The sequence below is a fragment of the Rhineura floridana genome, chromosome 3, assembly GCF_030035675.1.
Source record: "Rhineura floridana isolate rRhiFlo1 chromosome 3, rRhiFlo1.hap2, whole genome shotgun sequence".
In the NCBI taxonomy this organism is placed as follows: Eukaryota; Metazoa; Chordata; class Lepidosauria; order Squamata; family Rhineuridae; genus Rhineura; species Rhineura floridana.
The window spans coordinates 30,293,158-30,306,570 of record NC_084482.1 but is presented as its reverse complement, the minus strand read 5'-3'; the positions used below and the strand labels follow the sequence as shown (position 1 = coordinate 30,306,570).

The following is a 13,413-nucleotide window of genomic DNA, read 5'->3' as shown; positions in this document are numbered from 1 at the left end:
TTGTGAGTGCTTTTTTTGGTAAGGATCCCAGTTCTATCCCACCCCCATTCCCTATCCCACCCCCAGTTGTTTCTCTCAGCTAGAGATGTTGAGGAATTCCTATGGAAATGGGAGCAGAAATTGCTGATATTTACTTATTCTTCTTATGTCTGGAATGGAAAACAATCCAGCAAATATGATTGGTGTTCGCTGCTGTTTATGCTTTCAGTCTGCAAATTATACATAATTGATTACATTTCCTCTGCCCCCATTTGTACTGTGTTTCCTTTGCATTGAAATAATGATGAAATAATGTTATGATAGCATAATTTACATAATCAGTTACTTAAATTACATAAGTGGTGTAATTTCACTACAGCTGACAGAGACAAATAACATAGTTTTTGGTGGAAGATGAACTGCAGTGGAACGGAAACGGTGCTGCATGTGACAAATACAAGGCGGAATGGAAAGCAATGCCTTCTTAGATCCCTACTCACAACCTCCTTTTTTAAAATGGTAGCTGCATACTTTCACTCCCATTTTGAGAATGGGCAAGAGTTGGCCATCAGAAAACTGACAGGCTTGGGTGGGGAATTGGGTTTAGTCTTAACTCTGCTGGGTGGGTAGATGTGTGTGTCACAGGCAGGGCAGCCCTTGTTCCACCTGTTTGGAGTTGTTTGCCTTCTTGACTCAACATGCCACCTGGTTCTGCTTGGCAGGGTCTGAAATGTTCCACAGATCAACTTGAGGATCTGCAGGACATCTTTGATTTCCGTTTCAGGACGCAGAAGATTTTGGGTGAGGATGGTGGAGGGTTGCTGAAAGCATGGATAAGATTCAACTGTTCTTCACTGCAGGGAATGTTTCTTTCCTTCTTAAGCTCCCTTTCGAAAACAAATAACTTTCTATAATTTCTCTTGCAAAGATCAGTCCTTGCCTTCCTGTCTTTCTGATTTCCTTGCCATGTGACTACCTAACAGCTGGGGAGGGGGAGACACTGCGGTGTCTGTGCTTTCCCAGTTCAGATTCTATAGATGCCCCCATTTCCCAAAACTGCCCCCCACAACTTCTGGAGGAGTAGCTGTGTTTAGTCTATTACAGCACCAAACAAAACGAAACAAAAAAACATCTTTAAAGACGCACCAGATTTATTGACAGGACTTTTCCAAAGCGAGGCAAACCACCTATTGATCTGTGCAATTGCAGGGTCATCTTAGGTCATGTCAAACCTTGGCATGGCCCTCCTTTCAGGAGCGTGGGATGTCTGGAACGGATGGCCATGAAGTTCCAGGAAGGTATAAGGTTCTGAACCAAATGGAATCTTCCTTGCCCCCACTAGCCAAGACCTGTGTCTTTTGAACATCCCCTGGTAGAGGATATTTGTGGGTCCAATTTACACCATGCTCCAGGATCCCAACCTGAATTGGCAAGAAGGAAGAGTCGCTGCATTGTTCTAATGATATCTGCCTCTGAGACTGTGTATGTGTGCACACGCACATGAAAGGAAGAATGCTGACCTCTTCTTAGCCTCTCCTAATAAGAGTGGCACCCCCAAACTATAGAAGAGGGACCTGTGACCCTCCAGATGTTGTTGGCCTACAACTCCCATCATTCCTGACCATTGGCCATGCTGTCTGGGACTGATTGGAATTTGAATCCAGCAGCATCTGGAGAGGCTCCGGCTCCTCATCCCTGTTACAGATCCCTGTCTGCAGCAGCAGGTGGCGTGTACATAAATGTAAGCAAGTACAGCTGACTCTGGGGATATTGGGCCTAGAGCATAGGTGGGGAACCCTCAGCCTGCAGGCCATATTTGGCCTGCCAGGCTTCTGCATTTGGCTCACCAGGCTGTTTTCCCCAAAACATGGCCACCGGCCCCACATCTGATGTCAGGTGTGTGGCAAGTAGCGATGTGGCTTGTTTGTCTGCACATGCAAGTTCTTTGTGGGGAACTTGAGCATGCAACCGATCCCAGCAGGCTTGAATTCTCCACTCATCAGCTGATCAAGCCTGCTGATCAGCAGTGCTTCAAAGCACTGTGCAGGGCTCTTTACAAGCCCTGCGTGGTACTTTGAAGTTAGGATCCATTGGTTAGTGCAGGTTCGAAAGCATTCTGTTGACCTAACAAGCTAGTATTGATTCAAGTTCATTCTTTGTCCATTAGCTGCTGCTTTTACAGATCTGTTTTTTCCCTCTTTGGGAAAAAATACTGATTTTAATATCGATATGTTAAAAGAAAATGTTGATATTTTGAAAGGAAAAGTCGATAAACTAAAGGAAATATTGATAAATGGAAGGAAATACCAATAAAAATATTAATATCGAAATGTTAGATTTATTTTTATCTGTTTCCAAAAATAGCTGTGGAAAATCGCTACGTAAAAACTCAATCCACAAATAAGCAAATTAATGGAAAATTCAGTACCAAATCTGAAGTGGGTGGAATTTTAGCACATCCCTGCTTTGAAGTTGCTATCTCCTCCCATCCCCCTGGACGACCTTTGACAGGTGGGCCCAACAATGTACCTGTCAATCACCAAATAGCATCATGACATAAAATGATTGACATGTGAGTGGTCTTGCCCACCTGTCAAAGGTGGCCCTTGGTGGGGGGAGGGGGAGATAAAGATTTGGCCCACCAAGGTAAAAAAAAATCCCCACCCTTGGTCTAGAACAGTGGTTCCCAAAGCTTTCCCCCCACAGACCACTTGAAAACTGCTGATGGTCTTGTGGACCACTTAATGATTTTTCTGCCTGTTGTAGCAATTGTAATGCACTGTGCTAAGTGCTGTATGATTTGTAATTGTATTTTTATTGTTTATTTTATTTCTTAAGGTGTATTTTATTGTATTACAGTTTGCATTCCATAGAACTAAAATTGTAATACAATAATATACAATGTAAGAAAGGAGCAATAACTTACAATTAAAAATCAATATTAATATTGAATGTGGACATGCTACAGACCACCTGACGGAAGCTCGTGAACCACTGGTGGTCTATGGACCACAGCTTGGAAACCTCTGGTCTAGAAGGCAGAGTAAGCTTAGAAATGGAAAAAGATTGATATACACTCCCTTGGGGGGAGGATTATCAGATGAATGCATCTAAACCAGAGCACTGATCAGCCACGATCCACACACAGGGTGTGATCCTAGTCCAACTGTTATGAGTTCACACAGGCTAACGGGATCAGCACAGGAGGAAGAGCTACTGTTGCATCAAACCACCTGCAATGGGAAGCACCTACACACCAGGTGCACCCTCTTTCCTTCCCAGGTGGCATGATGTGTAAAACTGAACTGCCCCTAGGAAATAGTTGGTAGCTTCAGCACGGCCCTTCTTAGCTTGGAAGTCATCCCTGATCTTGCCAATGGTGTCAGCCTTTCTCCTAAATGCACTTTTCTGTTGCAGAAAGTACAGCCTCTGCTGCCGCCCCCGCCCCCAGAAGACATCAGGAGTTGCAAGTCATGCTAAACAACATGGACTGTTGCCGCAAGGTGAATCTGGGCACCGCTGCCCAGCACAGCAATGTGGTCTTGGGGCTCATGAGAGTAAGCCTGGGCTCTTTGCCCCAATATATGTGTGTGTCTTTCTCAATTTTCTCATTAGAGCAGGAGCTGTCACACCCACCACGTCCCCTCTGCACCCCACTTAGGCCTACTTATGGGCCCACTCTTACCTGTCCAGTTTTTTTTCCCCTCCTGTCAGGAACTGCTGGCCCAGATCCAGGAGATGCTGGGCCGCTCTGCCACTCTGAGAGAGCTTCTGCTGGCAGAGCTAGCTGTGTGGCAAGATCGGCAGCGGCAGGCGTGTCTTGGGGCCACTTGTGATACCAGCTTAGCAGAACTGGAGAAGTGGTAAGTCTCAGCAAATGGGGGCCTAAGCAACCATCCAGTTGCCACTTTTGTATTCATTCTCCCCCTCTCCCCCTCTCCCCCTCTCCCCCTCTCCCCCTCTCCCCCTCTCCCCCTCTCCCCCTCTCCCCCTCTCCCCCTCTCCCCCTCTCCCCCTCTCTCCCTCTCTCCCTCTCTCCCTCTCTCCCTCTCCCCCTCTCCCTCTCCCCCCCCCTCTCCCTCTCCCCCCCCCTCTCTGTGTGTGTAATCCTAACAAGGCTGGCTATTTTTATGCCTTGTATTTCATCAAAATGTTCTTAAGGTGTAGGAAGAGCGTTTGCCCCACTTGCTGATTATCAAGTGACATTGCACTTGAACTAGATCCTTAGGCTGTTTTATATTCCTATGGCAGTCTTTGTCAAGCATTCCCAGCAAAGAGCTGCTTAATTAGAATTAATCAGAATTAATTACGTGCCTTCATAGCAGAGTGCCTGTTAGGTCTGTCTGTGAGTTGCTGCTTTTGGGATCCAGTCATGAGGTATGCCCAGCTCCGTGACTCAAGGTTAGGCTAAAGAAGATGCTGTTCTCACATCAAGCATCTTTTGTTTCTGAGTCAATTGCAGGTGCCGAAGGGGCCAATCAGGGGCAAAGGGTTAAAGCCCCCTGGGTCCTGATCCAGAAGAGGGCCCCTGTTCCTGCTAGTTCCTCTTTAAAAAATTAAAAGAACATCCACACAATTGCTAATTAAGTGCATGGTGCTGTGTTTCTTCTGTCCCTCCTGCTGAAACACCAGCAGGTGGGCTCTCCTTGAGGGTGGGTAGTAGTTCTTACTCTTCTATGCACTAACAACTTTTGTGGTGTAAGGGTGAAGTGTAATTATTGAACTTTAATTAAGAAAAAAAACGGACCAGTGTTCTGACTCTGGGCAAGGCCCAGGTGGTTCTTGTAAAGGCAGAATGGGAATGGAAATCTAGGTCAGCTTTCTCCGACCTGGTGCCCTCCAGATGCCGTTGGACTCCAACTCCCATCCTTTTCAGGCAGCATGGCCTTTGGTTAGGGCTGATGGGAGTTGTAGTCCAACAGCATCTGGAAGAAACCATTTGGGGAAAGCCTAGTCTGGGTGGCCTCTAAAATGGTTACTGACCCTGTTTCTCTTCCCTTAATCGAACTCTTCCATCAATCTAACTCTTTGATCTGAGCTTCTGAAAGGATCTTCTGGGCCTCATGTGCTGTTTGTGTCTGGCTCTTCCTCTTGCAGTTTCTGGCTACAAAATAGCCCCTGCAAAGCCACACAAAGCTGTACCCCCCCCCGTCTGTGGCCTGACTATCCCTTGATCCACTTTGCTTGCCATAGGTTCACAGGGAGCGCGGAGGTCCTCTTCCAATTGTTGCAGCTGTTGAAGACCCTGGAGGAGCTGCGTCAAAAAGTGTCCTACGAGCCAGATCCCCTGATAGTCGAGTTGCCCCAGCTGGAAGAACGGCTACAAGAGCAGATTTTCTGCCTTTTGAAAAGGTGCCAAGAGAGGGGAAGGCCTCTATTTGATAGGGGGAGAGAAGGAGAACACAGGGAGGGCGTGGATCCTAAAGATCTTTCTGCTCTGTCCCCAGTGCATTTGTGGTGGAGGTTCAGCCTCACATGCCCTTGCCCAACCACCGGCCTCTGGTGCTGAAAACCAGCAACAAGTTCTCTGTCCGTGCCAGGTAGGAGAGATTCTTAATCTAGTAGTAGTCACCTTCTGCTGCTCCTGGGGGTGGTAGCCATTTGGAATAAACTGAAAAGTGCAAGGCGGGTGGGGAAAGTGCTTTGCCCTCCAGATGTTGTCAGACTCCCAGTGTCCATCAGCGCCAGCCAGCATGGCCAATGGGCAGGGAAGGTGAGTGTTGGAGTCCAGGACTGTCTGGAGGGCTGCAGGTTCCTCACTCCCGCTGTGAGACGGAACAGAGTGGTGATCTGATCAAGAGGCTTCTGCCCAGATGCAGCCAAGACACATTTCCAGTAAATAATGTTGCAATAAAAACCTTTACATTTTAGAACGAGGCAACAGGGAAAATTCAGCTCAGGCAGTACAGAGACCTCCCACTAGTGGTGGCCCATTTGGACTGGTGGAGCAGAAGGCAGGGAGCCAGAGCCAGAGCCAATGATAGGCAGAGCCAACTCATTCTAATTCCACCCCCATCCTCTTCCTCCTCCCTGCTGAGTTCTGCAAGGTGGAGGCTGACAGCCAGGGCTACCACCTGAACCAGTTGTAAGCAGGAAGGCAGGCGGCTTGAGAGGAATTGAGACTGATGGTGGGGCAGTGCCCCGCTTGCCCTGATGGACTAGCCTCTACTGCCTGCCGCTTCTGGTCACATGGCTGACGGACTGTTATTGTCTCTAATTCAGGCTCCTGGTGAAGCTCCTGGATCGAAACCACCCGATGGAGGTGCAGATTGAGATTGACAGGTGGGTTCTCCTGACAGGGTTCTCCTACCAAGGTTTTATGATGGTTGCTGAAGACTGCAGCATTGCATCTGGGAGGGTGCTGGAACTGGGCGTTCTTCCACAAATAATTCTCATCTGTCTTCCCCCCCCCCATCTCTTGCAGGAATGCTGCTAATCTGGGAGGGTAAGCGACAACTGGGGATAGGCAACAGAATCCTGGTGGATTGGTGATGGGATACGAGTTCTGATCCGGCACTTGTGTGGCAAGGGATCTAGGCTGGGCCCCTCGACACATCTTTTTTATTGTGCATTCATGATGATTAGTGCTCCAGATGGGATTGTGATACTTTTACACAATCTGGCTTTCAATACTGTTTGTGCCTGCAAAAGTTTCAGGGTAGACGTCCTGCTTTGTTTTCCAATCAGTGCATATATCCTGTAACTTCCTGCTGAAATCCTGGAACATTTCATTCCACACATGTTCTGGGTTTTGTTTTTGCCCTGCTTGTGTTGCGCTGTATCGCAAGAGTGCCCCTCCAGGTAGCGATGATGTGGTAACATCCGGGAAGCATTGCAGAACAACTGATAAAGTAGAATGATGTGTGGATGGGCCAGTATAAATCCACCATTAATTCACTGTTCTGGCATCAATCGCACGTTGGGGAATACACCTGCAGCCCCTTTTCCTCCCAACCCCCCATCAGTCTGGAGGGGACTAGTGATGAGTATGGCATGGGGGGCACTGGAAGTTGCTTGCTTGGGAGGGCAATTGGGGAGGGCTGGGTTTGAGCCATAGCATATGAAGGCTTAACCCCAGAACTGGTGCGCACGATCAGAAAGGGAAGGAAACATGAAGACTGGGATTCGAGGGCTGCAGCAGTGGCACATGAGAAGGAAGTGAGCTCTGACTTTACAGAACATGGGGGGGGGCTGCCCACTCTGCAATTTGAGCAATATATCATCATAATAAAACTGAATCTGAATATGAATGTGTCAGGCTCTGACCAGCGGGGGATGACAACATGCTTCTGTGATTTGACGTTTGTGTCTGTTCTCATTTTTACCTACCTCTCTCTTATTTGGAGGTTTCGGAGGTTCAACATCTTGTCGTCAACCACGAAAACCATGGTGATGGACCGGCCCCAAGTTGCGGGGCTCATTTGTGACTTCAAGTACAATGTATGGGCCCAGGTCTTCAAGTGCACTGTATGGGCCCGGGTGAAGGGTGAGGGGAGTGGAGGGTGAAGACTCTTGTTTGTTTGTAGTTCTGGGAAGGAAGTCAGTGTGTATGTGTGTGCAGCTTTGGTGGAAGAAAGACTTACAAATTCAGACTCTCTCAAGCTCAGGGCTGACCCACAGTGCCATCCCAGAAGCCAAATTCTCCCTCCCAAGCAATTTTGCCTGGTCACTCTTGGCTCCATAACATTTTTATCAAGGTGTGGCAAAAAAATATGAAGACATTTGGTCAGCTCTTCTTGGGCCTTTTTTCCTCCACTTCACGTGCCTCAAATGCCACAGCACACCTTCCCCTCCTTTGCTTCCTTGCAGTAGCCAAAGGTTTTTTTGAAGGGGGAACAAAAAAGTAGGGTTTTTTCTGTAATGATTTATTTATTTAGAAAAAGTAGGGGGGAAGAAAAAACTTAGGGGGGCATGAGCCCCTCCAACCCCCCAGGCTACGGGCCTGCTTCCTTGTACCATTCCTTCCCCCTGCTCTACTTTTTAATGTTGTTTTATTTGCATAGGGCATTTCCCCTCTTCTTCTTCTGTATTAGCAATTAACTTAAAACATTGCAATGCGCATTCAGTAAGCACGTGGGGCCATGCCCTCTGGCCCCTCTACCAATTCACTACCATTAGTGTGAAAGGGATCCTGTGCATGTAGCCACCAGGATGGGTGACCAGTGGTGGTGCTCCTCTACCCCACTCGTTCACTGAATGTTTGAAGGGAATACAAGTGAACAGGATTCTGCTTCCCTCCCCTCACTCTTTAACTGGGAGGAAAACAATGTGTTGAAGTTTTAAGAGGGCAAGCCACACCAGTGGCAGCTAGGCCTTAATGCTTAGTAAAATCTTTACCTGTCAATGAGAGAGGCTAGTAGGGAGCATTTTATGGTACAGTGTGGAAAAATGCTCTGATAGGGACAACAGTGCAACACAACAAAAATATAACTAACCTAACAGATTTCAACATGAATTGATTTAAAACAGAAAATTAGCAGGAAGTGGTACAAATCATCCTGGTGTTTTTGTGCCCATTGGAAGGATAGGAGGGCAGGAGTAGGTTTACTTCTTATTTACAGGCAGAGCAGTCCTAATTGAGGAGGGGGGAGTAAAGTGATGGATTGTCCTTCCCAAGCCCTGCTGACTTTTGCTGGGTAGGATGTATGTGATGTTTTCCATCTTTTCCTTTTCCTTTTTTTCTTTTGCCTGACAGATCTCAACTTTTAAATACTTTCCCCCATTGAAACGAAAGCAGAGAGCACTTAACTATGCCAGCTCCAAGCTGGCATAGTTAATGATCCTGATTCTGGGGGGAACAAAAGGGTTTTGAATCTAGCAAATCCAAGGAGGCCTCTGCCCTGCTTCCCACACCTCCATGAAATTCAGCCAAGGGCCACAAGTTTCCCCCACCTCTGGGATGGACCAGCTCTTTGGGAATAAAGAAGTTATGCCAGCACCTTCATTGTATAGCTATTGGTCATATGCTGAATACCCACCTCTTTACCCTCTCTGTTAAAACCTGAGATACATATTTTAGGACCCATCCTACAGTTCCGATTGTATGCTTTTTTTAAACCTTGCATTTTTACATTGTTCACCCTTGTAGTGAAGGGCAGTAAGAAATCTAATAATAATAATTGGCCATCCCTGCTGTAGCTCATGAGGCTTGGGGAAGGCACTGTATTTCCCCACTCTGCTGTTCCATCGAGGAACTGATAAGAGGCCAAGATGTTGATGAAGGAGGCTTGAGCCCAGTATACATTCTTTCTGGCACAGGGGAATGGGGAGGAGCTTAATGTTTGGGCCTTCCTCTTAGACAGCTTATAACTGAGCATCAGTGGTAGGGAGAAAGGATTTTTGCTAACATCAGATGGACTCTGACCCTCATTACTATAGCTTTCCTCCCCTCCCCCTTTAATAAAGTTGAAAGATTACCTGTCTTTCTGCATCTCACTGTATCACTCTCTCTTCTGTTCTGACCTGGTGGCGCATTTGTGGCCTAGATTTCCACACAGATTGATCTTTCAGTAGCATGAGAAGCACAGCTTTTGCCTTCTGGCTGTGGGTTGGATTTGATGGTATCTGGTTGCTTCCAGCTCTCTGAACTTGTGGTTTCTCTTCCCTTCCCTTGGCAGATGCTGAAAGAGCAGAAAAGCTGCGGCTCGGGCAAAGGCAAGGGCGGCAAAGGGCTCAACGAGGTGGGTTTGCCTGATAGGGAAGAATTAAGCCCCTGGCCCTTCTTCTCTGTGCTGCTAAATGGACAGGGCACATAAGCACCAGAACTAGATAGGGCAAAGGGTTGTGCCTTTCCCAGGAGTGGCTGGCTTGGAAGAGCAGGGCTCTGCTTCCACCCTCCCCACAGTGGCATTGCTGCTGCTTACTGGAGTGATGCAAGAGCAATGTAGGGTGGTGGTGATGTCAGAGCTGCACCAGCGCATCAGTGGAGCCAGCATGGCACAATTGCCCTCCGCCCAATGCACCCATGCAGCCCTGACCTTGCAGCCACCTTGCCCCGCCCCCTGCCCCCATCTTGGTAAGCAGCAGCAACACCACTGATGGGAGGGTGGCAGTGCAGCACAGCTGCACAATGTGGGTCACTCCTGACCTTTCCTTTCTAGGAAAAAAAAAAACAGCTATAGAAAGCAAGATACTGTTTCCAGATACAGACAGGCCCCCTTCCATTGTTCCGGGTATGCTTCTCTTCTTTTTTTTTTTTAATTCCTCATTGGGCAGGGGCTAAACCTCTGCAGCCCTTTGTGGAACAATTGGGAAGCTTCTGCTACTAGGATTTCAACAGTCTAGTGCAAAATGTAGAGTTTTCCAGACTGACTCGCAACTGAGCTTTGTCCTTTCATCCCTAAGTATTCTTGTCATGGAGCTAGCCGTGTTTGAGCCCGGCTCTCCCGTCTTTTGCTTTTGTAGTCTAGTAGCAGTTTGGGCTTGGATCTGAGAGATCTGTTTGAATCCCCACAGGCAACCTGCTAATTCCTACACAAAAGTGGCTTCTGTGTAGGATTGTGGCACCTTCAAGACAATAAAGAGATTTACTGTATTGCATTTCATAATCCTTTTGACCCGCTTGTTTACACACACACACACCAGTACTCTTTGAGTGATACAATCTGCTGCTAATAACACTTTGTGAATCTGATGAAGTAGGCTCTAATCCCCAAAGTCTCATGCCTCAATTAATCTTTTTAAGGTGCTACAAGAATCTTTGACTATATAAAATAACAGTAATATTAACAATGAGCAGTCACAGCTGAATATACTATATATACCTATTTGCCTGTGCTCATTCATTCTCCCTCTCCCTCTCTAGGGATTGTTGCCTGTCACAGAGGAGCTGCACATCATTACTTTCACCCTGGACTACTGCTACCAAGATTTTAAGTGCCAGCTGCAGGTATGAGGACCTCACTAATTGAGTTAGGATTATTGGAGGGGTGAGGGTGAGGGGTGGAACACATCTTTTATTGGCTAGGATGCTTGAAGTGAGCAAATGGGAAGTGGGAAATTCAGCTTCTAGCTGGAATATTCTCTCCTTGGTAGGAAGGAAGGACAGTTTCTCATTATCTGTGGCATAACAGGCACATGGCTTCAACTGCCATGTGGTGCTATTTTGCTAGAGTTGCCACTCGCTTCTTTTTCTGGCAGAGCGTCAGCTTTTAACAACTGGGTGATGGACAGGGATTTTAAGAAGGGAATCTTTTCTCATTCCTTCAGTTGCATGCTAAGGTTTTGAGTTTCTTCCCATATCATGCAGCTGTTCAGTGCACAGGAAGAAGGTTGCCTGCCCTTCAACTAGCTCAGTAGAAGATCAAAAGCTGTCCTTAGAATGAAAACAAACAAACATGCGCTTGTCAGTGGCAAGCTGGCAAATGCATTTGTGGCCCCCTTGTGGCAGTTCAGCCCCTCGTGGCCCTGTAAACATGGTACAGATTGATTTCCTCTAGAACCGGGAGTGATGGGATGCGTTCTCTTCATCTGGGTTCATGGCATGCTTAACCTACATATGAAGTGAGGTACAGAGTAAGGCCTCAAGAGTTTTTATATAATTGCCCAGGGTGGGAATTGTTATTCTTCTGCCCCTTCTTTTGGACTCTGCAAAAACTCCTTTTGGCTAGGAATGGAGTGGCTTCTCCTCCTCACAAGGAAGGAACAGAGATCAGTGGCCATGTTCCTAGCCACTGTAGGATAACTTCCAGTGTTGGTGAGCTTCATCACTACCAAGGGAAGAATACTTTTGTCACTGCAGAAGAGCAAGAGGACACAGAGGCTGGGAAGAAGTGAGATTCATTAAGCCTGCCTGTCAATGGCCCTCCTTGTCTTTCTCCCTTAGTGTGTGAATACAGGTAGAGGACAGAGGGTAATTTGTCATATGGGGACCATACGGTCTTTTTAATTTGGTCCCATATAGTTTCAGATGGTTATTGGTTCCTGCTGTTTCAGTCTTTATAACCTTTCTTCCATTAGACATCCACCTTGCCTGTGGTGATCATCTCTAACATCAACCAGATGTCCAGTGCTTGGGCCTCTATCTTATGGTTCCTCATGGTCAATCCAAACTCAATGGTACGAAAGAGACTTTTTCATTTATCTGTTATTCTGGAACTTTTCTCTATGGGCTAAGATTGGCCCCTAGCCAGAAAGTATGCCCATCTTCTCCTCAAACTGAATGTTCCAGTTTCCCAGCCACCTCAGCTGGATCCACCTTTTCTCTCATGGGTGACAGAGGTCTCCACGTGGGTACTATAGCTCCCCCCACAGCTCAAAGACAGGAAATGCTTCAGGAAATGTTTTTTGCTCCTCCCTTCCTGCTGAGGCTCAGTTTTCTTTCCTGTCTCAGCTCGGAGCACACCCTTTCTGGCTGTCTTCCTTTATGGCCTAGCTTCTCTCCTCCCTTTGCCTATATTCCACGTTTTTTGTGTCTGCCTTCCAGCTATCTCTTCTTCTACTTGTTTTATAATCAAAAAAACAAAACAAAAACTATACTTTATTTGCCTTTAGTAGTTCTCTGTCCTTCTTGTTTCACTTTCATTTCTTCTGCCCTCCGCTCCCTGCAAGACATGGAAAAGACAGCATCTTATTCTTCCAAGAAGAAAAAATATTCAAAAAAGGCAGGGCAGTACTCAGCCTTGCCTGCAGTCAGCTCCCTCCCGCCTCAGATTCCCGCCAATGCTCAGCAGTAGCTGCTTATTGGCGGAGACAACCCTCTCGAGGGCACCTCTTCTCGGATGGACTCCATCGATCCCCACAAACTTGCCAGAGTCAGTGAGTCCCCTCCACTTACCTCCTTACTGCAGGGGCCTTTAGCGGAGCCGTTTTTGGCTGCTCACGATGCGGCGCCCGCCATTTTGTCCGACAGACATGAGGCGGCTGCCATTTTGGATAGGTATTTGCCCGCCGTTTTTCAGGCCGCTCCTGCACTACAACAAAAAAGAGCACTTATTGAAGTGGATGCTTCCTATGACCTGCTTAACAATAGTGCTGCGGTCCTCTCGGCAACAAGGCCTCCACGCTCCCCAGAACCCCCCCGCCGCCTTGTTCCTATGAGGCCTAGGGAATTGGAGCGTCTTTCTTCTGAAGATGAGGAGCAAAGGAGGTATGATTCCCCAGTTCAATGCATGCAGATTAACCCCCCATTCCAGCCTGGTTCTAATGCAATGCCTCAACAGCCGCATTTGTCCCTATCTGATCTGCTTTCTCCTGCTGTGTTTCAACAGCTTAAGGAGGCCATGATTGGGGAGCTCATTACAGAATTTACAAGCGGCAGGGGATCCAGCAGTCATTCTCCCTCCATACAGGATAATGCAGACTTCCCACCCCCAGCCTCCAAAAGGCCCTCAACTGCACATTCACACCTTGATAGGGTTCCTTCACCCTGCCTGCATGCTGTTGCTAGAGGCCACAGCACTCAGCAAGGCCTCTCCTTAGACGCAGGCCAGTCTG

The 13,413-nt window shown here is 47.4% G+C and overlaps 1 protein-coding gene across 3 annotated transcripts in view; it reads left to right on the top strand.

Moving 5' to 3' along the window:
- The window catches only part of STAT2 (signal transducer and activator of transcription 2), a 59,885-nt gene that overhangs the window by 17,739 nt on the left and 28,733 nt on the right, over positions 1-13,413 (top strand). For 2 of the 3 annotated variants that reach the window (XM_061615175.1, XM_061615176.1), the window contains exons 6-16: positions 702-780; positions 3,397-3,536; positions 3,694-3,842; positions 5,173-5,331; positions 5,427-5,519; positions 6,202-6,261; positions 6,404-6,424; positions 7,326-7,419; positions 9,597-9,659; positions 10,784-10,867; positions 11,938-12,036. In XM_061615175.1, coding sequence (XP_061471159.1) covers positions 702-780; positions 3,397-3,536; positions 3,694-3,842; positions 5,173-5,331; positions 5,427-5,519; positions 6,202-6,261; positions 6,404-6,424; positions 7,326-7,419; positions 9,597-9,659; positions 10,784-10,867; positions 11,938-12,036 — 1,041 coding nt within the window. The remainder of the gene's footprint in view (positions 1-701; positions 781-3,396; positions 3,537-3,693; positions 3,843-5,172; positions 5,332-5,426; positions 5,520-6,201; positions 6,262-6,403; positions 6,425-7,325; positions 7,420-9,596; positions 9,660-10,783; positions 10,868-11,937; positions 12,037-13,413) is intronic. The other variant, XM_061615177.1, reaches the window with a different exon arrangement.